Source organism: Bombina bombina, chromosome 9, assembly GCF_027579735.1.
Source record: "Bombina bombina isolate aBomBom1 chromosome 9, aBomBom1.pri, whole genome shotgun sequence".
Lineage (NCBI taxonomy): Eukaryota > Metazoa > Chordata > Amphibia > Anura > Bombinatoridae > Bombina > Bombina bombina.
The window spans coordinates 70,861,451-70,884,736 of record NC_069507.1 but is presented as its reverse complement, the minus strand read 5'-3'; the positions used below and the strand labels follow the sequence as shown (position 1 = coordinate 70,884,736).

Sequence of the window (23,286 nt, the reverse complement as noted above, 5' to 3'; positions counted from 1 at the left end):
CACAAAGAATGAAATGTTGCCATGTTTTTATTGAACACACCATGTAAACATTCACAGTGCAGGTGGAAAAAGTATGTGAACCCTTGGATTTAATAACTGGTTGAACCTCCTTTGGCAGCAATAACTTCAACCAAACGTTTCCTGTAGTTGCAGATCAGACGTGCACAACGGTCAGGAGTAATTCATGACCATTCCTCTTTACAGAACTGTTTCAGTTCAGCAATATTCTTGGGATGTCTGGTGTGAATCGCTTTCTTGAGGTCATGCTACAGCATCTCAATCCGGTTGAGGTCAGGACTCTGACTCGGCCACTTCAGAAGGCGTATTTTCTTCTGTTTAAGCCATTCTGTTGTTGATTTACTGCTATGCTTTGGGTCATTGTCCTGTTGCAACACCCATCTTCTGTTGATCTTCAGCTGGTAGACAGATGGCCTTAAGTTCTCCTGCAAAATGTCTTGATAAATTTGGGAATTCATTTTTCCTTTGATGATAGCAATCCGTCCAGGCCCTGACGCAGCAAAGCAACCCCAAACCATGATGCCCCCACCACCATACTTCACAGTTGGGATGAGGTTTTGATGTTGGTGTGCTGTGCCTCTTTTTCGCCACACATAGTGTTGTGTGTTTCTTCCAAACAACTCAACTTTGGTTTCATCTGTCCACAGAATATTTTGCCAGTACTGCTGTGGAACATCCAGGTGCTCTTGTGCAAACTGTAAATGTGCAGCAATGTTTTGTTTGGACAGCAGTGGCTTCCTCTGTGGTATCCTCCCATGAAATCCATTCTTGTTTAGTGTTTTACGTATTGTAGATTCGCTAACAGGGATGTTAGCATTTGCCAGTGACTTTTGTAAGTCTTTAGCTGACACTCTAGGATTCTTCTTCACCTCATTGAGCAGTCTGCGCTGTGCTCTTGCAGTCATCTTTACAGGACGGCCACTTCTAGGGAGAGTAGCAGCAGTGCTGAACTTTCTCCATTTATAGACAATTTGTCTTACCGTGGACTGATGAACAGCAAAGCTTTTGGAGATACTTTTATAACCCTTTCCAGCTTTATGCAAGTCAACAATTCTTAATCGTAGTTCTTCTGAGAGCTCTTTTGTGCGAGGCATCATTCACATCAGGCAATGCTTCTTGTGAAAAGCAAACCCAGAACTGGTGTGTGTTTTTTATAGGGCAGGGCAGCTGTAACCAACACCTCTAATCTCATCTCATTGATTGGACTCCAGTTGGCTGACATCTCACTCCAATTAGCTCTTGGAGATGTCATTAGTCTAGGGGTTCACATACTTTTTTCCACCTGTACTGTGAATGCTTACATGGTGTGTTCAATAAAAACATGGCAACATTTCATTCTTTGTGTGTTATTAGTTTAAGAAGACTGTGATTGTCTATTGTTATGACTTAGATGATGATCAGATCACATTTTATGACCAATTTGTGCAGAAATCCATATCATTCCAAAGGGTTCACATACTTGTTCTTGCAACTGTATATATATATATATATATATATATATATATATATATATATATATATATATATATATATATATATATATATATATATATATATATATATATATATATATATACATACATATATATATATATATATACATATACACACACATACACATATATATATATATACACACACATACATATATACATATATACACATACACAGACATATATATATATATATATATATATATATATATACACACATACATATATATATATACACATACACACACACATACATATACACACACACATATATATATATTTATTTATATTATAATGGAAGAATTCATCAGATGTTCCCAGATCTATCTTTGCTTGGTTTTATTTGATCTACTAATTCTTGAAGATGTGAGATATAATTTTATTTATGTTGAGCTTAGCTGTACAGGAGGGATTTAGTTGTATTGATAGCTGGAGGGACTAAATTAAGGAAAAAAACAATATTCGCCAACAAATAAATGTTAATCCTAACTCTGGGTCACAAACTGCATTCCTTTCTCATTCATTATAGTTTATATAAGGGATTATTTGGCTGTGCTTTTAAAATACGCACAAAGGTTAAAAGAAGTGTTGTTCTGTTTCCATGATGCTGGGAAATGCATATTATAATCACAGTTTGTTTGTTTTGTTTTTCCTTATAAAATATTGTTAAGTCTTGGTTTCTCAGTATAAACATCAAAGCATCAGACATATTTGTACAAACCAAGAGGGATGTTCCTGTATTTACTGTATTTTATCACAAAGCACCAAGTTAAAAATGCCAAGAGAGATTATGAAGGTTAGAAGTTAGATCTTAATTTAAAAACATGTTTACAGGCAAAATCTTCTAAAACTAGGGTTTTCATTGTAAGATTCTTACAGTGAAATACATTGTTTAATCGGCCTCACATTTTTATTACCAAAATTAGGAATTCAGTGCTGTGTATTGATTCTGCCACCTAATGGAGATTTGATAATACTGCAACCACTGAGAAAGCATAGTAAAATCAATATTAAACGTTTACGATTTGGATAGAATGTTTTAAACAACTTTCCTATTTCCTTCTGTTATCAAATTTGCTTTGTTCACTTTGTATCTTTTATTGAAGAATACAACTAAGTAGGCTCATAAGAGCTCAAGAGTGTGCACATGTTTAGTACTCTATGGCAGCAGTGTTTTGCAACATTGTATAACAAAGCTACAAATAATGTTGCAGTAAGGGATATCAAGAGTACAAAGAAAATCTGATAACAGAAGTATTGAAAAGTTTTTTGTTTGTTTTTTAATTTTACATGAAATAAAAATCTTGGTTTCATGTCCCTTTAAAAGGTCATTTAAGTAAAAATTAAACTTCTAACTGAATCATAAAAAAAATATTTTGGGTTTCATATTCCTTTAAGTATACACAAAGATGTATGTCTAAATTATCCCATAATTCCAATGCATCAGAAGGCTTTGTTTTACTATGCGACAACATTGATAACGGGACAGGACACGTCACTGCTGCAATATTCTATTTGAAGTTACAATTGGTTTGAAAGCTGAGCCTTCCCAGACTGTAAGCAAACATACACAAAAAGCCTGCAACACAGCCAGCTACTACAGCCTTTACCTTCACTACAGCCAGGGCTGGGGCATCATTTCAGTCCGTCAAAGATGTAGAACCCGGGAGGAGGTGAAAGAACTGAGTACCACAAGCTACAATTCTGACCTATTTCACTTCATACCCCTGCTCTGGGGCTCTTGTGGCCTCCAACATCCTGTTTAGTGTCACCTGCAGTTAGCTGGCTTCCTGCAAGATCTCTGCCCTCCTACCGCTAATCCACCAGCCGCTATAAGTATTCTGCAGCCATTGATGCGGCTCCGCACAGGATGTTTCCGCCAGGAGGTAAACCACTTTACTGTCGCCCCCCCTCGAAGCAAAAGAAACACATGGGAGCCCCGAGAGGTAGGATGGTATTTCTAGAAAGGGCATGTCCACAACACAGAAAAGAAAGCACTGTCTGCACAAAGGGTTAAAGCGATTTAAAGTGGTAATAACTCAGAAAAGGGCCATCTTGTTGTTCAGATGAGCCTGTCCAGGGCGGAGCTAAGCTAACTGGCTCCGGCCCACCAGGCATTTGCCCGGTATACCCGATGCTCAATCTGGGCCTGATAATAAACGCTCTAACGCATTCAAGCATTTTCTTTTTGCACTTGTACACCCCTTTAATGCTGTTGTGATGACATTAAGCAAGTTAAATCAATCAATAAGATATCAATGATTTAAAAATAAAACTAAGCAAGGATCATCTCATCAAGTAAAGTGCAATTATATACATAACCCTCTTACATGCTATAGTCCAGATGTCACCTAATACTTTTACATGGTATAGAAATATGGAAATTCTAAAGAAGTTGTTGTCACTAATGATTTCTATAAAGAGACATAAATAACCAATCAGCTTCTGCCTGTGCTCCGAGCTCTGCACTAGGTGCATGAAGTGTTGGTCTCAAAATTAAAACGGACAATAAAGTCAAAGTTACATTTTTATTATTCAGACAGAACATGCATATTAAATCAAACTTTTCAATGTACTTCTATTATATCATTTGCTTTGTTCTCGTTTTATCCTTTTTTTAAACAGAATACGTAGGTAGGCTCAGGAGCAGCAATGCATTATTGAGGGATAGCTGCTGATTGGTGGTTTCACATATATGCGGGTTGTCAATGGCCCACCCGATTTGTTCAGCTCGCTCCCAAAGGTGCATTGCTGCTCCTTTAACAAAGGATACCAAGAGAATGAAGCAAATTTGATCATAGAAGAATAAATTGGAAAGTTATTTAAAATTGTATGTTCTATTCTGAATCATGAAAGAAACAAATTGTGTTTGATGTCCCTTTAAACAACTAAATCAACCTCTTTTAAAGGCACATTGCATTGTAAAGTGGGTTAAAATAGCATAGGATTGACTTTTATGTCCAATAACATTTTTGCATAGGGTCTTCTAATTAATGTACTTTTTATTTAGTTTAGTGTCACCTGTCTCATAATTATATATTTGCTTTTATGAATTGATAGCTGATGGAAATACTTACAGTTTTCAATGTCACCTTTAAGCTGTAAAATCTGTGGTACTGGCATAGTAAGAACAACCACGTCAAAGGATTCTGGTGTCCCAGATTTTCTACAGACCTCCCATGCGCCGTCTCGAAGGTTTATGTGTGTAACGTGGCGCTCGTAAAAAACATCAGCACCTGCTTAAAATGGAAAAGACATTTAACTTTACTTTTGTTAAAAGAGCCAACAGAGCGATTATCTATCATTTTATTTCGAAAATGTATTTCCTAACCAAACAAAAACATATATTTTGCAATGACCTTTCTAAAAGGGACATGAACCCCCAAATTTTATAGATAGAGCATACCATTTTAAACAACTTTCCAATTTACCTTTTATTATCAAATGTAATTAATTCTCTTGGTATCTTTTGTTAAAGAAGAATCAATTCACTACTGGGAGCTAGCTAAACACATTGGGTAAGCCAATGACAAAAAGGCATATATGTGCAGTCATCAATCATCTCAGTAGTGCATTAGTGCTGTGCCTACCTAGGTATGCTTTTCAACAAAGGATAACAATGGAACAAAACAAATCAGGAAATAGAAGTAAATTAGACAGTTGTCTAAAATTTCATTTTCTATCTGAATCATGAAATAAAAAATGGATTGTATGTCCCTTTAAAAGTCAAAATGTTAAATTTTAAGTGGCAAAACATTCTTATCTACAAGTTAAAACCAATCAACTAGATTACGAGTTTTGGGGTATGAGTGAAAAAGCAGTGTTAAAGCTCATAACGCTGCTTTTTCACTACCGCTGGTATTACGAGTCTTGCAGATTTAGGGGCACTGCACACTTTTTTTGCCTTAACGCAAATTAACTTACGCAATTTGCGTAAAGTCTTTTTTCAATGGGACTTCCATAGCGCCGATATTACAAGCTTTTTCTGGGAGGCCAAAAAGTGAGCAGTACAGCCTATCCCACAAGATTCGTAATGCAATCTAAAGTCAGTAGTTATGAGTTTTACGCTACAAAGCTGTAGCACAAAACTCATAACTAAAGTGTTAAAAAGTACACTAACACCCATAAACTACCTATTAACCCCTAAACAGAGGCCCTCCCGCATCGCAAACACTAATAGAAAATTATTAACCCCTAATCTGCCGCTTCGGACATCTTATTTTACAGGTAAATTTGTATTTATTTTAGCTAGGTAGTTAGTAAATAGTTAATAACTATTTAGTAACTATTCTACCTAGTTAAAATAAATTGCTTGTAAAATAAGATGTCCGGAGCAGCAGATTAGGGGTTAATAATTTTCTATTAGTGTTAGTTTTAAATAGGAATTATTTAGTTAATGATAGGAATTTTTATTTAGATTTATTTGAATTATATTTAAGTTAGGGGGTGTTAGGGTTAGACTTAGGTTTAGGGGTTAATAAATTTAGTATAGTGGTGGCGATGTTGGGGGCGGCAGATTAGGGGTTAATAAATGTAGGTAGGTGGCGGCGAAGTTAGGGGCGGCAGATTAGGAGTTAATAATATTTAACTAGTGTTTGCGATGCGGGAGTACGGCGGTTTAGTGGTTAATATGTTTATTATAGTGGCGGCGACGTTGGGGTGGCAGATTACTGGTTAATAACATTATGTAGGTGGCGGCGATGTTGGGGGCAGCAGATTAGGGGTTAATAAATATAATGTAGGTGTCGGCGATGTTGGGGACAGCAAATTAGGGGTTCATAAGTATAATGTAGGTGTCAGCGATGTCGGGGGCGGCAGATTACGGGTTAATAAGTGTAAGATTGGGGTGTTTAGACTCGGGGTTCATGTTAGGGTGTTAGGTGTAAACATAAATTTAGTTTCCCTATAGGGAGCTTTACGCTGCTTTTTTGCAGGTGTTAGACTTTTTTTCAGCCGGCTTTCCCCATTGATGTCTATGGGGAAATTGTGCACGAGCATGTTAAACCAGCTCACCGCAACTTTCAGCAGCGCTGGTATTGGAGTGCGGTATGGAGCACAATTTTGCTCTACGCTCACTTCTTGCCTAATAACGCCGGGTTTATGAAAACCTGTAATACCAGCGATGTAGGGAAGTGAGCGGTGACAATAATGTGCAAGTTAGCACCGCACCCCTCTTACCACAAAACTCGTAATCTAGCTGAATATTTCTTAAATTAGGGGGGTGGATACTTTTAGAGGTATGACATTCTCTCTATTCCTTCAGCTCTCATCAATCTTGATAATTTCTTTACCAATTTTTGTGTTTCATATTACCATTACATGGAGAATTAGACACTTGTGCCAATTTTGACACGGATTAAATGTGTTCACAAACTACCTATGTAAAAACAATTTAGCTCTTCTAAATCTCAAATTTATACAGCGAGGCTCTCACTAATGTACCAAAAATAATGTAATTATCTAAGTCAGCTAGTCTGATTTTAGTATTGTGCAAACAGTCTGACATGGTCCCTGAAAACTAGACATAAGCCCAACCTTACCTATCATACTTAGGGACAATTATAATCTACAGATGATAAATTCTGGTGCCCCTTATTTAAATTGGTATTGTATGCTAACAATTTTATGCTTTTATCAGACCTTTGAAGAATGCAGAAACTTTATTTATGTAAAAAAATAGTCAAAATAATTTGTGGATTTAAAATAGGAGCAACATTGGGCACCTACACAATTAATTTTGACATAATTAAATTGAATAAAATGTGTTACCTGACTGTCCGAGGTAATACTTAACAATTGATGACACTCCTTGGGGTGTAACCAAATTATAAGATCCATCTTTCATCACCATTCCTTCTACTACAGAATTCAAAGGCTTACAAATGCCTTGTGCCAGAAGCTCATCATAAAATCTGAAAAAAAAGATAAATAAATAAAAAATAAAAATAAAGAGAGACAGACAGTTTGTGTTCCATTAAAAGGGAAATTTAAGTCAAAATAAAACTATCATGATTCAGATAGAGCATGGAATTTTACACAACTTTCCAATGTACTTCTACTATCTAATTTGCTTTGTACTCAATATCCTTTGTTGAAAAGCATACTTAGGTAGCTCAGGACAGCAATACACTATTGGGAGCTAGCTGCTGATTGGTGGCTGAACATTTATATATCTTTTGTCATTGGCTCACCTGAATTATTCAGTGAGCTTTGAGTAGAGTGCTCCTTCAACAAAGGATACCAACAGAAAGAAGCAAGTTTGATAATAGAACACAACTGGAAAGTGTATTTTAAACATATAGTTTTTTTAAAACAAAACAACAACAAAAATGAGCTGTTACTGTGCTTAAAGGGATATGAAACCCAGATAGAGCATATTATTTTAAAGAACTTTCTTCTATTCTATTGGTATCCTTTGTTGAAAAGCATACTGAGAGGCTCAAGAGATGAGAGCTAGCTGCTGATTTGTGGCTGCACATTTATGCCTCTTGTCATTGGCTTACCGATGTGTTCAGCTAGTTCCCAGTGGTGATTGCTGCTCCTTCAAAAAAGGATACCAAGAGAATGAAACAAAATTGATAATAGACGTAAACTGGAAATTTTCTTCAAAGTGTATGCTCTATCCGAAAAATAAACACTTTTTTTGTTGCTATTCTTGTGGGATGAGTGACTATCCACCAATGGAACTGTGGGAATCTTTCTTATCAGCCAGTAAGCTTCTGTCCTATTGTACAGACTAGTATGATTACCACTAGTCCTCCACAGAAATGCTGCAGGGGACAGAGCAAGGGGGTATGTGGGGGTCAAACTAAGGACTTTAGGCCTTGCCCTAGACCCTGCTACATGTATTTGTCACAACTAAGCAGTGAAAGTATTCCCTTGCTAGTAACAGGAAGGATGTATCCCTTATTTCTCTAACAGAAACACACATAGGGCTAAATTTATAAAGCTGCATTTGCGGCTTTTTCGGCCATATGGAGCAGGTTAGCGCAAGAGAGCCTGCTGCCACATATTTAAGAAGCAGAAACTTTCTTTTGCTTAGGTGACGTGATCAAGCTACCTGACACTCACTCGTTAGGGGTGATTGACATTCCCTGCTGTAGCACAATTGGTTGCACCGGACAGGGGGCCGGCGCGGAATACTGAAGTGTCGAATTCAATACTGGTCGCCTGGCAACCCTATGGGCTAGTTGTGCACAAAACTTCGTCTAAGTTTAATACAACGTTAGCAACAACTTTTTGATGCAAACAAGTATTCTTAACTTGTCTAAACATGTATGATAGAAAACTAAAGTAAATAAAAGCAGGTAAATGGGTGCCAACATAGCTTTGTATCAGGACAGAGTGATTCAAGTTAAATAATGACAACCACAGCCTATCCCCTTTCTACACCTAAACTTAAAAACAGCTTTCTAATTCACTTTTATTATTAAACTTTCTTTCTTCTCTTGGTATCTTTGAATGAAAAGCAGGGATGTAACCTTGTCCACGTGTTTGGAGCACTAGATGGCTGCAGTTTTGGAAGAATGGTACCCAATTGCAAGAGCACTAGAAGGCAGCAGTATTTCCTGCCGTGTAAGTGCTCCAGATACCTATTTAGGTATTTATTCAACAAAGAATACCATGGAAATGACGCAAATTGGATAAAATAATTAATATGAAAACTTTTTTTTAAATTGTTTGCTCTGTCTGAATCACAAAAGAAAATGTTTGGTTTCATATCCTTTTAATATAAAGTTACAAGTGCAGAGAGGTAGCATGCAAAAGCTGAAATACTAAAAAAAAACACCAATCTCCAAATAAAAACATTACAGTGTGACTCTAGTCTATCTGGGATTGTTAAAAATACCATCCTGGCCATTTCCAACTATTCTTCTAAAATTAAAGGGACAGTAAACACCTTAAAGGGATACTAAACCCACATTTGTTTCTTTCGTGATTCAGATAGAGCATGCAATTTTAAACAACTTTCTAAATTACTCCTATTGTCAATTTTTCTTCGTTCTCTTGCTATCTTTATTTGAAAAAGAAGGCATCTAAGCTAAAGAGCCAGATCATTTTTGGTTCAGACCATGGACAGCACTTGTTTCTTGGTGAGTTGATTTAGCCACCAATCAGCAAGCACAACCCAGGTTGTAAACCAAAAATGGATAATAGGAGTAAATTAGAAAATTGCATGCTCTATCTGAATCATGAAAGAAAAAATGTGGGTTCAGTGTCCCTTTAAGATATTTACATAAAATGTTTAGTTAAGCTTAGTAAAACAGCTTTGCAAACTATTTTCACTATATATTTACCCTCCTTTTCATGTAATTTAGCTCTGATTTTCTTTTTCTCACAGGTGGAACTGCACACGTATCAAGGACAAAAACAATGCACTTTATACTAACATTATGACCAAGACTACCCTTGTCATTTTCAGACTCAGCCAGATTGGCTCCTCTGTATAAGGCAAGTGGTGGGTGGAGTTTGGCTACTGTAAAACAATTGCAGCAAACACAATGTTAATTTGTTTTAAAAATGTTTAGACGTGGCTGACATGTTATTCTATAGCAACTCAACAGACACGATTTGTTCAATGTCCCTTTAATACTGTATCTTAGCAACGCCAAGTTAAAAAGGACCCAATTAAAAATGAGCTACAAAAATCTCCTGTTACCAACAAATAATAACATGGCACTGGGACATCAGATGGGTCTGACAAAAAAAAAGGAGAAAGAGAACTATTTAATAACTGACCTTTTGTGTTTCTGAGCATAATGAGGGGTGACTGTAATGTACTGAGCTCCTAAGTCAACTGTACAGTTTGGATTTGAGGGACATCGGCTTGTAGACATTCGTCCTCCTAGAAATTCAAAGCAAAATGTAATTTTGTTTCATATAAATATATAATCCTCCGAGAATATGGGCATATGTGCGTATCTAAATTACAATTCAGCCTCGAAGCATAGAAAAACTATAGTACCTGAGACATGCTGGACATATAACAAAAATAATAGAATCTGGTAAAAGTAATTAGTGTTTCAGTGTCATATGCATTTATAGTGACATTGCCCAGTGCACCAGCATTCAAACGCTATGCATGCTTAGATAGATAAGGGTTCATAGAGCATGCACAGCATATGTGCTTATGCTACCAAAACAATTATATATATATATATATACATACACATATACACACAGTATGTATATATATATATATATATATATATATATATATATATATAAATAACTCATTGTGTAGTTCATTAACAAATCTAGACAGGCCCAGAGGCTTGTTTACCCACAGAAAACCTCTGAATTACATTGTTTTCAATGCAGCAAAGGATTCTGGGTAAGATATGCAAATTAAGGACACAATGACACACCTTTTTACTTCAGTCTGCTTTTCAGCAGGTTCCCTTTATGCCAAAGTATCGCTGTTCACACAGCTTATAAACTTAGCTAGGGTTAGTGCAGTGATTCATAACCATCCCAGGACAGCTGTTTCGTGGTTTTTGCCACTCATCAGCTGGGAGTAGGTTAGAATCACTGCTGGGTGAAGTTGATTCCAGGCAGAAAACAACAACATTTTAAATTAGGGGGAGATAAAAGGTGAGTTTAAAATCCTCCACTACGCACAAAATATAGAAAAAATAACTCATTGTGTAGTTCATTAACAAATCTAGACAGGCCCAGAGGCTTGTTAAACCACAGTAAACCTCTGAATTACATTGTTTTCAATGCAGCAAAGGATTCTGGGTAAGATATGCAAATTAAGTACACAATGACACACCTTTTTACTTCAGTCTGCTTTTCAGCAGGTTCCCTTTACGCCAAAGTATCGCTGTTCACACAGCTTATAAACTTAGCTAGGGTTAATGCAGTGATTCATAACCATCCCAGGACAGCTGTTTCGTGGTTTTTGCCACTCATCAGCTGGGGGTAGGTTAGAATCACTGCTGGGTGAAGTTGATTCCGGGCAGAAAAAAACATTTTAAATTAGGGGGAGATAAAAGGTGAGTTTAAAATCCTCCACTACGCACAAAATATCAAAAACATAACTCATTGTGTAGTTCATTAACAAATCTAGACAGGCACAGAGGCTTGTTTACCCACAGAAAACCTCTGAATTACATTGTTTCCAATGCAGCAAAGAATTCTGGGTAAGATATGCAAATTAAGGACACAATGACACACCTTTTTACTTCAGTCTGCTTTTCAGCAGGTTCCCTTTACGCCAAACTATCGCTGTTCACACAGCTTATAAACTTAGCTAGGGTTAGTGCAGTGATTCATAACCATCCCAGGACAGCCGTTTCGTGGTTTTTGCCACTCATCAGCTGTGAGTAGGTTAGAATCACTGCTGGGTGAAGTTGATTCCGGGCAGAAAACAACAACATTTTAAATTAGGGGGAGATAAAAGGTGAGTTTAAAATCCTCCACTACGCACAAAATATAGAAAAAATAACTCATTGTGTAGTTCATTAACAAATCTAGACAGGCCCAGAGGCTTGTTTACCCACAGAAAATCTCTGAATTACATTGTTTCAAATGCAGCAAAGGATTCTGGGTAATATATGCAAATTAAGTACACAATGACACACCTTTTTACTTCAGTCTGCTTTTCAGCAGGTTCCCTTTACGCCAAAGTATCGCTGTTCACACAGCTTATAAACTTAGCTAGGGTTAGTGCAGTGATTCATAACCATCCCAGGACAGCTGTTTCGTGGTTTTTGCCACTCATCAGCTGGGAGTAGGTTAGAATCACTGCTGGGTGAAGTTGATTCCGGGCAGAAAACAACAACATTTGCCGAGCCCAACCAAGACCTTATCGACCTTATCTCCCATAGAAATGAGAAATCCACAAGCCGCACTGCCGCGATTTAAAAACTGTGAGAGTCCGTTGTTTTTATGGGGGGCGGGGGACAATGGAAGGAGCCGGTCCCGGACTACCCGTAACTGTTCCACAGCAGGCTGCTGGTTTATTGGGACTGACTCGCACTGTCACTAAGCGACCTACGGATTGTTTTACAAAGATCTTTATGAGATATTGTGACCGGCGACTAACGAGTCCGATATGACTAGAGCAGTCTCACATGAAACATACTGCCCACTGTACCAGACTCGCGTCCATATTAGAACTTCACACGACCCTATATGAACTGTAAACTGTCACTATGATTCTAGAAAATAGAGCGCCAATAAGGAATATAGGATTGTTCCTCACATTAGGCAGACAAATAAAAAATTATATGCCCCATGGCTAATAAGAGAAGCGCGGCAGTGCGGTTTGTGGATTTCTCATTTCTATGGGAATTAAGGTCGATAAGGTCTTGGTTGGGCTCGGCACTCCTTTTCTACTTTGAGCAGCTTATAATTATGTGGGATTTATATAGGATTCCCCGGTGTATCCCTCTCAGCACTGGAGCTCCTTTTTCATGTGTATGGGTAGTGTTTTATGCACTGTGACATGCCACACTGCCACGCTTCTCTTATTAGCCATGGGGCATATCATTTTTTATTAGTCTGCCTAATGTGAGGGACAATCCTATGTTCCTTATTGGCGCTCTATTTTCTAGAAGCATAGTGACAGTTTACAGTTCATATAGGGTCGTGTGAAGTTCCAATATGGCCGTGAGTATTAGTCTGGTACAGTGGGCAGTATGTTTCATGTGAGACAAAAGAAAAATGTAGCTCATATTGCATGACTAAAGATCAGCCATAGTCTATATTCCCCGTTATAAATCAACATACGTAAGATAAATTGCATGCAGTTTCCACCAGCAAAAGACCAGTATTAAGGCTGTGACACACTGCAAGCAGAGCGACGCGCAGCGTGTAGATGCAGCTGTGCGCGCTCAGTGTGTCTTGCCTTTTCATCTCTGAGCACTCTGCTGCGTCAGGTCGCGTAGCTAAGCGCTCAGAGATGAAATATTTGAACTTCAGAAGCGATGCGGAGCAAAGCAGCTGCTTTGCCTCGCGCCGCATCGCTTGCAGTGTGTCACAGCCTTTACACATGCTATTTTATTTTACTGATTACCATAATATCTTCTATAACCCTGCATGGATACCATTTCCTAACAAACAAGCATCAAAACACCATATAGCACAACAAAAACATCACCTTTGACATTAATACCATAATATTTTAACACCTCTAACATACAATTATCAGATTTGTTTTTACAAGAAAAATAATAATTTATACCTTTAACTATATACCTCTTTGGAAAATGTCATTTTCTTTTCCCTTTAAACTAAGAAAAAAAAAACAGGTCCCCCTGCCTCTCCCAACCCCCAGAAAATCCCTTATTTTAATTAATAGAGGTCCCTAGATCCCCACTGTTGTGGGAGAATTTTTTTTAATATTAGAAGTATAAATTCAGGTGTATTCCACAGAGGATAGATAAATTGAATCTGTGCTGTAAGGGGCCATTCCTTAATTATATTTATCTATTTGGAGAAGATTTTTAATCGTTTCTCTGTACAAGGTTTGACATCACGTATCTCAATGGACATCTGTGTTTTCATGGTATTTACCAATACATTTAGTCTGGGGGCTTTTGCAGCCTTCCACTTTCTGAATATTATATTACGTGCTGCCATGATAGTCATGTTTATCTGTTGTTTATCTCCTTTCTTTGCACAGTCATCAAAGAGAAGGAAGGCATTTATTGGTAACAGAGATTTTAACATGTATGAATTTATGAAGCCAATAATTCACTTTCCCCCAAAACTGTTTAATTTTTGGGCATTCTCATAAGCAGTGTATAATATCCGCCTTTTCTGCCTTGCATTTATAACATATGTAGTGTTGTGCTTTATTTGCCCATTTATTTATTCTATCAGGAGTTAAATAGAAGTTATTTAATAATTTGAATTGAGATTCCTTCCAGCTACAAACACCCGAACTTACTTCCAAATTACGAAGACACTTTTGTTGCTGAATCTGAGGAAATAACTTATTCATATATACTTTAATCTTGTCTATGTGGATAGCCCCCAGTTTAGCCATTAATAAGTTATACCATACTGCAATTGATCTTACCCCACCTCTATATAGTACAAGACCTGATTCTATTCCCTGTAGGTTCCAATCCCTACCATATAAGTGGCATAGCTGATTAATATAGCTCCTAATCTGCAGATATGCATAAAAGTTTTTCAATGGTAGCTGAAATGTTGCCGCTATCTCCATAAATGATTGTATACCCTGTGTACCCTCTTGTTTAAGCTGTGTAAAATAAATTAGGTCCTTCCTTTTCCACTCTTTAAAATTCTGATCATATATGCCTGGTGCAAAGTCCTCCATGCCTACTATTGGACAATATTGTGATACTTGAAATTGACAGTTCATTATGGTGCAGTATTTTTGCCATGCCGTAATAATATTAGCGAAGGTCAGCATCTCACTGATATTGCTTGGGGTTTTCTTTCGTTCAAGATGTAATAAATACTGCCTTAAGATCAAATGGGGCAATTATTTATGACTCTAATTTATAGTATGTTATGTATTCTCCTGCTGTCAGCCTATCTACTGCGAATTTTTCCATTGTTACCCAGTTATAATATTTAAGACAAGGGAGCGCTAGAACCCCTTCTTTCTTACGTTGTATCAACTTGTCTGCTGCTAGTCGGGGTTTCTTTTTGTTCCACAAAAATTGTGCTATGGTTTTATCATATTTAAGTAGATCTACCCTTGTTATAAACAAAGGTAAGTTTTGTAATAAAAACAGAATTTTTGGGAAAACAATTGTTTTAATTAGCATAATCTTTGCTGATAATGAAAGGTTATGCCCTTTCCATCTCGCTAGCTCCTCCGGCAACCTGCCCAATACATCTTTATAGTTAAGATGGTACCATTCATTGGGATTTTTACTCAAATTAAGACCTAGGTATTTTATATGATGGACTTCTTGAAATCCATGGTTTCTATAACTATAATCGGTTTAAAAAATCCATAGTAATTCTGACTTTTTCATATTCATTCTATATCCAGAGAACTTACTATAGTTATTTATAATTTCTAAGCATTTCGGAATACTTTTAGACATATTATATAGAAATAAGATTATATCATTCGCGTATAAAGAAATTACTACTTTCTGTTTACCAATTTTGATACCCTCTAATTCTTGCCTCAGGCAGATTGCCAGAGGTTCCAGCCAAATGTTAAACAAAAGGGGCGATAACGGACATCCTTGCCATGTCCCCTTATGCAGAGTGATATGTTGCGAGAGTTCGGAATTTACCAGCAGTTGTGATCTGGGTTTATTATATATAAGTTTAATCATATTAAGTATGTTACCTTGGATACTGAACTTTGTTAATGCAGTAAATAAGAGGTCCCAATTAATAGCGTCAAACGCTTTCTCTGCTTCTATCGCTAACAGTGCCATATCTCCCCTTTTTTGTTTCTTATTTCTCTGATCTCTGTTGTGATAATAATCCAAGGTTAAAAGTAAACGTCTAATATTTCTCACGACATTCCTTCCTGGCATAAATCCTGCCTGGTCTGTGTGTATAATATCCCCCAATGCTTTTTTTAACCTCTCTGCTATGATTACCATCAGTATATAGGAGCAAAGTTCATCCCGTTTTTTTTCTTTCTTATGAATTAAGGTGACTGTAGAGTCAGCAAAATATTTTGAGTGCATATTATTTTTAAAGGGACAGTCTAGGCCAAAATAAATTTTCATGATTCAGATAGAGCATGTAATTTTAAACAATTTTCCAATTTACTTTCATCAGCAATTTTGCTTTGTTCTCTTGGTATTCTTAGTTGAAAGCTTAACCTAGGAGGTTCATATGCTAATTTCTTAGACCTTGAAGGCCACCTCTTTTCAGAATGCATTTTAACAGTTTTTCACCACTAGAGGGTGTTAGTTCATGTATTTCATATAGATAACACTGTGCTCGTGCACGTGAAGTTATCTGGGAGCAGGCACTGATTGGCTAAACTGCAAGTCTGTCAAAAGAACTGAAATAAAGGGGCAGTTTGCAGAGGCTTAGATACAAGATAATCACAGAGGTAAAAAGTATATTAATATAACAGTGTTGGTTATGCAAAACTGGGGAATGGGTAATAAAGGGATTATCTATCTTTTAAAACAATAAAAATTCTGGTGTAGACATTAAAAAATTGGACTAATGTTCCCGCCACCTCTTGCTTGATAATTTTATAAAATTATGTGAAAAAACCATCTAGGCCCCCAGCTTTATTGAATTTTATCTTTTTGATCACCATCAAGACTTCTGCCTCAGTAATTTCTTGGTTTATAGTTTGTAGTACCTCTGCAGAGATCTTTGGTACTTTAATCTTTTGCTAGAATCTCCCTTTCTCCCCTACCTCTATTGGTTCTGATGTGTATAACTTTTGATAAAATCTAAAAAATGCCAGCCTAATTTCTGAGGCCTGTGTATACTTTTTATCTCCTTCCCTTATGTTAATTATATTCTTGTTTTTTTTACATTTAACTAGTTTTAATAGATACATAGCAGAGATCCATTGCTGTCCCTGAAAGAATGCCCTATCTTTTAAGCTTTCCATAGCCCATTTTCGTTTCAAAAAAACTTATTTTTCTGCCTTAGCCTGAATATACTTATCCCATGTAATTGTCTGGGGGTTATTTAAATACAGAGTATAAGCGGTTTTTTAATTGACTCGCTAGTTGTAGTTCCCTTGCGCGATTTTTCTTTTTTAACTTACACATGTATGCCATAACCTCCCCCCTAAGTACCGCTTTACCTGCCTCAAATAAAATGTTGGGTTTCTCAATGTATGCAGCATTTATTTTCAGATAGTCTTTCCACGTTTTGATCAACCAATTACAAAATTGGATACTATTGCTCATAAACTTTGGAAACCCGAAATTATTTTTAGGTATTATTTTCCTTGACATGATTTGCAGACTGATAATCGCGTGATCTGAAAGAAGGATCTCATTAATTCTTGAATCCATATCCCGATTTAGCAGTACCTTATCAATTAAGAACAAATCTATTCTGGAAAAAAAATTATAGGCTCTGGATTCACAGGCGAAATTATGTTCATCTGGATGTTGTAACCTCCAGATATCTTTCACCTGTAATGTTTTAATAAACTTTCTGAATATCTTGGAGTCTTGTGCATGAATTTGTTTATTAGTTTGCCCAAATCTATCCATACCAGGGTTCCTTGTCATATTAAAATCTCCCATAATTATCAAATTGTGTCCCCGCAATAGAAATAATTTAATTTCCAATTTACTCCAAAATTCCTTATCAAGTTTATTAGGTCCGTATATATTACAAAATGACCATTTAGTCTTCTCTATCTGGACCTGTATGATAATATAACACCCTGCTGGGTCCAGTTCATGTCTTATTATCTCATAATCCAGGCTTTTATTAAATAGAATGGCTACACCCCGGCTCCGTTTATCACATGGTGTTGCTACAATTTCTTTTATCCAGTTTACCTCTAGCTTATCAATTTCACCTGCTTTTAAATGTAGTTCCTGCAAGAACATAATATATGGTCTGTTTAAGTATATTTTTTCACTTGATTGGGGATGTCAACACCCCCCCCCCCACATTCCAAGAAACTAGTTTCATTTTTACAGCTAGTTATAAAAAGCTTCCCTTTTTTTTATATAAAAAGGCAGAGTTGGGGGAGTGTGGAGGGAGAGAAGAGGCGGGGGAATATATATATATATATATATATATATATATATATATATATATATATATATATATATATATATATATGTAACACAACAACAACACTTGAACAATACCAACCATATTGAAATATTAAACTACTATATATATATATATATATATATATATATATATATATATATATATATATATATATATATATATATATATCTCAACAACAACACTTCAACAATACCAACCATATTGAAATATTAAAATACTGTTTTTAAAATTATCCTATTTTTCTCTAATAGGTTCGAAGGTACAGAGTAGGGATGGGCGAATGTTTTGCAACATTCGAAAAACAAAACGAATTTTAACACATTTGTTCGTTAGAATCGAATTTAGAATGTTTACATAACATTCTAACATTCGATTTTCGAATGTTCGGTTTCGAATTTTACGATTACATTCGAAAATATTCATTTCATTTAGAAAAATTCGAATTTTTATTTGTAATAGTATTTCTAATGCTTTCTTTAAATGTAATATTCGAATTATGCAATATTCTATATAGAAACATTCAAAATGATATATTTGTATCTATTATGTATCAATTTTTTATTTTTTTATTTTTTTTTAAATTGTGTTTTTATTGAGGTTTCAAAAGTGATGAGAAAAAATAAGAAAAACAACAAGGTTACAATTTAGTTATGGACACAAACAATTGTCAACAAATAAACAGTATAGGCAGTAAAATCTGTCATTTGGATCCACATAAAGCACATTGATTTTGAGGTTGGATAACTGAGGACCTCAGTTATAATATTATACTAAGACGATCATCATATTCTACATACCTATGCACAAATATGTGTCAGAATAGAAAACTTATACAATTAGTAGCTAACCTCGTATTTGTATATGGAACTTCTTTTTCTTTTAGGGGGTATTGGGGGGAAGGGAGTCAGAGGGCCCAAGCCACTCGTATAGAAGGGAGGGGGGGTAGGTAAAGTGATATGGTTTCTAGTTGGGCTAGTGAATATACTATGATATGGAGAGGGTACAAAGTATATTTGTCTAGGGGGAGTAGTATAGGGCTATTAGAATATTGACATGGAATTGTGGAGGGATGGGTGGTAGAAAAAGGAATGTCGGTAGTAAGCATTCACAAGAGAGGATGGGGTAGGTATAGATACATCCGGTAGGTATGTTGACTAAAATACATATACATTTAGCATTGAGCAAAACAGGTTATAGATGTAATACAGGTTCAAATGTAGACATAAGACAGAATAAAATAGAACTGGCATTGGTTAAGGACCCAAATTTAATAATATATAAGTATAATATAATATAATAAGTATAAGAGCATAAGATTTGAAATAGCTGTGAACCAGGAACAGGTAAAGTAAAGGTCCTAGTCCAAATGTACATTCACACCAAGCAAATAAAAAGGTCAGGTTAAATGATATGTCTATTAAACAAACCACTATAGTATTTCAAGAAACCTGTTCCATATTGAAGCTGCTTCCTATATCCCTCGTGGAGCATCAACAGTAACTAACAAATAAGATCATTAAAAAGGAGGGGAAAAAATATACATAGGCATCTAGCAACAATATCTAATATGATCTATCCAACCTTATATACTAATGGTCATCCTTTAAGTATAACATGACATCACATCCCTACTGTAAAACATCATATACCCCCATAATATAATAAACAGGAGAGTCATCATTAAAGCCCGTACAACAGGAGTGAGAAAGCTATTCCCCTCTAATAGGTCTGGGTGTAAAAGAATCAATGAGGTTATCTTATTACCGTCCATGTAAAATCAGAACTGTGACTGTGTAAATAATTAAGCTAAAACAGAAGTGGAGAGCGTCCACGTGGGTAACAAACTGAGTACATCAGGCTCAGTAGTGCTAAGCCATATAGATATGGGGATCCACAAAGGCAGGAAGGGCCCAAAAACATATAGGAACAAAACACACACACAAAAAAAGTGGACCTTAGAATAAAACAGGAATGTCCACACCTTTGTTTAAGGAAGTAAGTCCATATGATTGATTAACCCATGCCTCTCCTGGGTGACCAGTCCGTATCGAGCCAGTGACATATGAAAGGGACAGCTACTCCAGTTGATGACCAGGGATTCGATAAACCCTCTCTGTTGGATCGTCGCCTACTACTCTGCTGCTTATTCACAGGAACAGACTTCTTCCCTGAGGCTCTATCACTACTCCATAGGTCGGTCGCACCTTCCCGGGAGTCGGTTAGGGAGGGTTCAGTGGCATGTTCCGTCTGAGAGACATGGGTGCAGGGGGCGGCTCCGGTATTATAGATGATCGCAGTGTTGCTTGCAGGTCGGGTGCTCTCTGGTCTCTCCCAAACACTATTACTCTGTGGATCGCTGTTAGCTGGGGTAAGAAGGTAAGGACTGGCTCCGTCCTGATGTTCTGTGTGTTCTCGTGTAGAGAGTGCCACCGGCGGGGTTACTTGCTCCTCTATTTCCAAGCTAGGCTTAGGATCGCATGTGGGCTCTAGTGAAAGGAGCTGCCTACTTGGGTTAGACGTCCCCTGCTGGGTAGCGATGTCTGTCACTTCTGCCATTTCAGATGACTCGTGTGCTTCCTTACCACTGGCAATTTGTAAGGTATGGTGTAAGTCCTCGAAATTGCGGAGCATCTGTAGTTCCAGCTCTTCAAGCATCGTCTGCATCTGCAAATGTAAATCCCTCTCCATAGCTAGGAACAAGGTTGCAATGAATAGTTAAGATTTTCACTAGCGTGAAACTGCCTTACCCGGCTGCTAGCAAACCGGGTGGGGGATGGCTGGATGTAAAAAAGGTATGAGGCCGCAGTCGTCAATCTTTGGAGACTCAAGTTGTTTCTTTCTGCCGATGTAAACAGGGCAATATTTGGCTACTGCTCTGTTAGTTCCACCATTTATGAGTAATTATAGCTAAATAGAGAAGAGATAACTGACATTTTCTAACGTTATAGAGAGAGCTTTTCAACTTTGCGACTCCTCATGGTTGCGGCTAGGACACGCCCCCTATTATGTATCAATTTAATAGATTCCCTCCCTACCACATGAACTATTGAACTTCTGAATAGTATTTGTTAAATAGAATGTTAAATTCGAAATTTCTAATGTGGACATTCAATATAATTATAAACATTCGAATTCGAAAGTGACATTCGAAAACTGTAAATAACATTTGATTATAGAATTTTTAAGAATATTCGTTCTTATCAACATTAGGATTTATAATTCGAATTTTGGTAATAACATTCATTCTAACATTCGAATTCGGAAATTTACACATTCGCCAATCCCTAGTACAGAGGCCTATCCTTCCTCATTTACACGGGGCATATACACATTTATAAAGCAAACCTGACCTTGTATTCTGACTACCTATTATTAATATCATCTTCTAGCTCTACCTGTTTCTGCAATATCATGTTGTAGAGTAATATTCTTTTCTCCCAGAAATACTTTGGCCTCCTCACAGTTATTTAGTATAATATTACCCTCAATGTCTTCTAACACGATTTTAGCTGGATATCTTAGGCTGGCTTTAAAATTATTCTTGATAAGTGCTGTACAGAAGGGTGCCATAATTTTTTTTTAGCTGTGGTTTCTATAGAATAATCCTGAAATATCAAAATTTGACTAGATCCTATCCTAAACGGGCTACATTTCCTATATGCCCTGATTATATCAACTTTTTCTTAAAAATTAAGATATTTCACCATGACCATTCTGGGCCTATTATTCCCATTTTGATATCTTGTGTTAGAACCTGTTCTGTTTGCCATTTCTACCTACAATTTCCCGGCTTGGACTGGCATGCCTAGTAATTTAGGTAGAGTTATAGATGCAAATACAGCGCTACAAAAATAAATGTCCCAAACACAGGAGTACCAGTATTGTCCTGAAATTGTAGGTCTCCCCAATATTATCCAAACACACCAATCCAGTGATGTTTGGAGGGAGAAAGGTGTATCTTCCTCCTGTAGCCTAATCCCAAAATGAGAATTTAGTCCCTCTGAAGAAAGGAAAGCCTCTGGCATGAAATCTGGAACAGAAGAGGGAAGGGCGCACAGCAGAAGGAACCTCCTGGTGTAGTATATCAAAAACACTTGCTATTTTTCTGCAGAGTAATGCCAAATGAAAACTCACGTGCTTCCACCTCCGCCAGAGTTAGAATCTTCTCAAGAAGATTCTAACTCTCGCGGAGGCTGATGGTATGAGAGGCCCCTAACCCCCCCCTCCAATACAGATTTCACGTCCACCTTTCGAAGCGGTTCATCTTCTGCTGGGGAGGTGAGGACTGAATCCAAGGAAGGGAACGGATGCTGCAATAAGAAGGGGATTGAATTGCCTTGTTCAGTGGTCATTCACCACACAGAGCCTTATCCATACATCATAGGAGTTGAGGTGGAAGCACATTTTTGTAAATATTTTATTATATCTTTTCATGTGACAACACTGAAAAAATGACAATTTGCTACAATGTAAAGTAGTGAGGGTACGGCCTGTATAACAGTGTAAATTTGCTGTCCCCTCAAAATAACTCAACACACAGCCATTAATGTCTAAACCTTTGGCAACAAAAGTGAGTACACCCCTAAGTGGAAATGTTCAAATTGGACACAAAGTGTGAATATTTTGTGTGGCCACAAATATTTTCTAGCACTGCCTTAACCCTCTTGGGCATGGAGTTCACCAGAGCTTCGCAGGTTGCCACTGGAGTCCTCTTCCACTCCTCCATGATGACATCATGGAGCTGGTGGATGTTAGAGACCTTGCGCTCCCCCACCTTCTATTTGAGGATGCCCCACAGATACTCAATAGGGTTTATGTCTGGAGACATGCTTGGCCAGTCTATCACCTTTACCCTCAGCTTCCTTACCAAGTCAGTGGTCGTCTTGGAGGTGTGTTTGGGGTTGTTATCTGTTGGAATACTGCCCTGCGGCCCAGTCTCCGAAGGGAGGGGATCAGGCTCTGCTTCAGTATGTCACAGTACATGTTGGCATGTATGGTTCCCTCAATGAACTGTAGCTCCCCAGTGCCGGCAGCACTCATGCAGGCCCAGACCATGACACTCCCACCACCATGCTTGACTGTAGGCAAG

The 23,286-nt window shown here is 37.1% G+C and overlaps 1 protein-coding gene across 2 annotated transcripts in view; it reads right to left on the bottom strand.

Moving 5' to 3' along the window:
* RNLS (renalase, FAD dependent amine oxidase) overlaps positions 1–23,286 on the bottom strand; it is a 281,833-nt gene that overhangs the window by 246,919 nt on the left and 11,628 nt on the right. The window contains exons 2-4 of one of the 2 annotated variants that reach the window (XM_053692212.1): positions 10,251–10,356; positions 7,281–7,423; positions 4,589–4,750 (exon numbers count right to left, since the gene is read on the bottom strand). In XM_053692212.1, coding sequence (XP_053548187.1) covers positions 4,589–4,750; positions 7,281–7,423; positions 10,251–10,356 — 411 coding nt within the window. The remainder of the gene's footprint in view (positions 1–4,588; positions 4,751–7,280; positions 7,424–10,250; positions 10,357–23,286) is intronic. The other variant, XM_053692214.1, reaches the window with a different exon arrangement.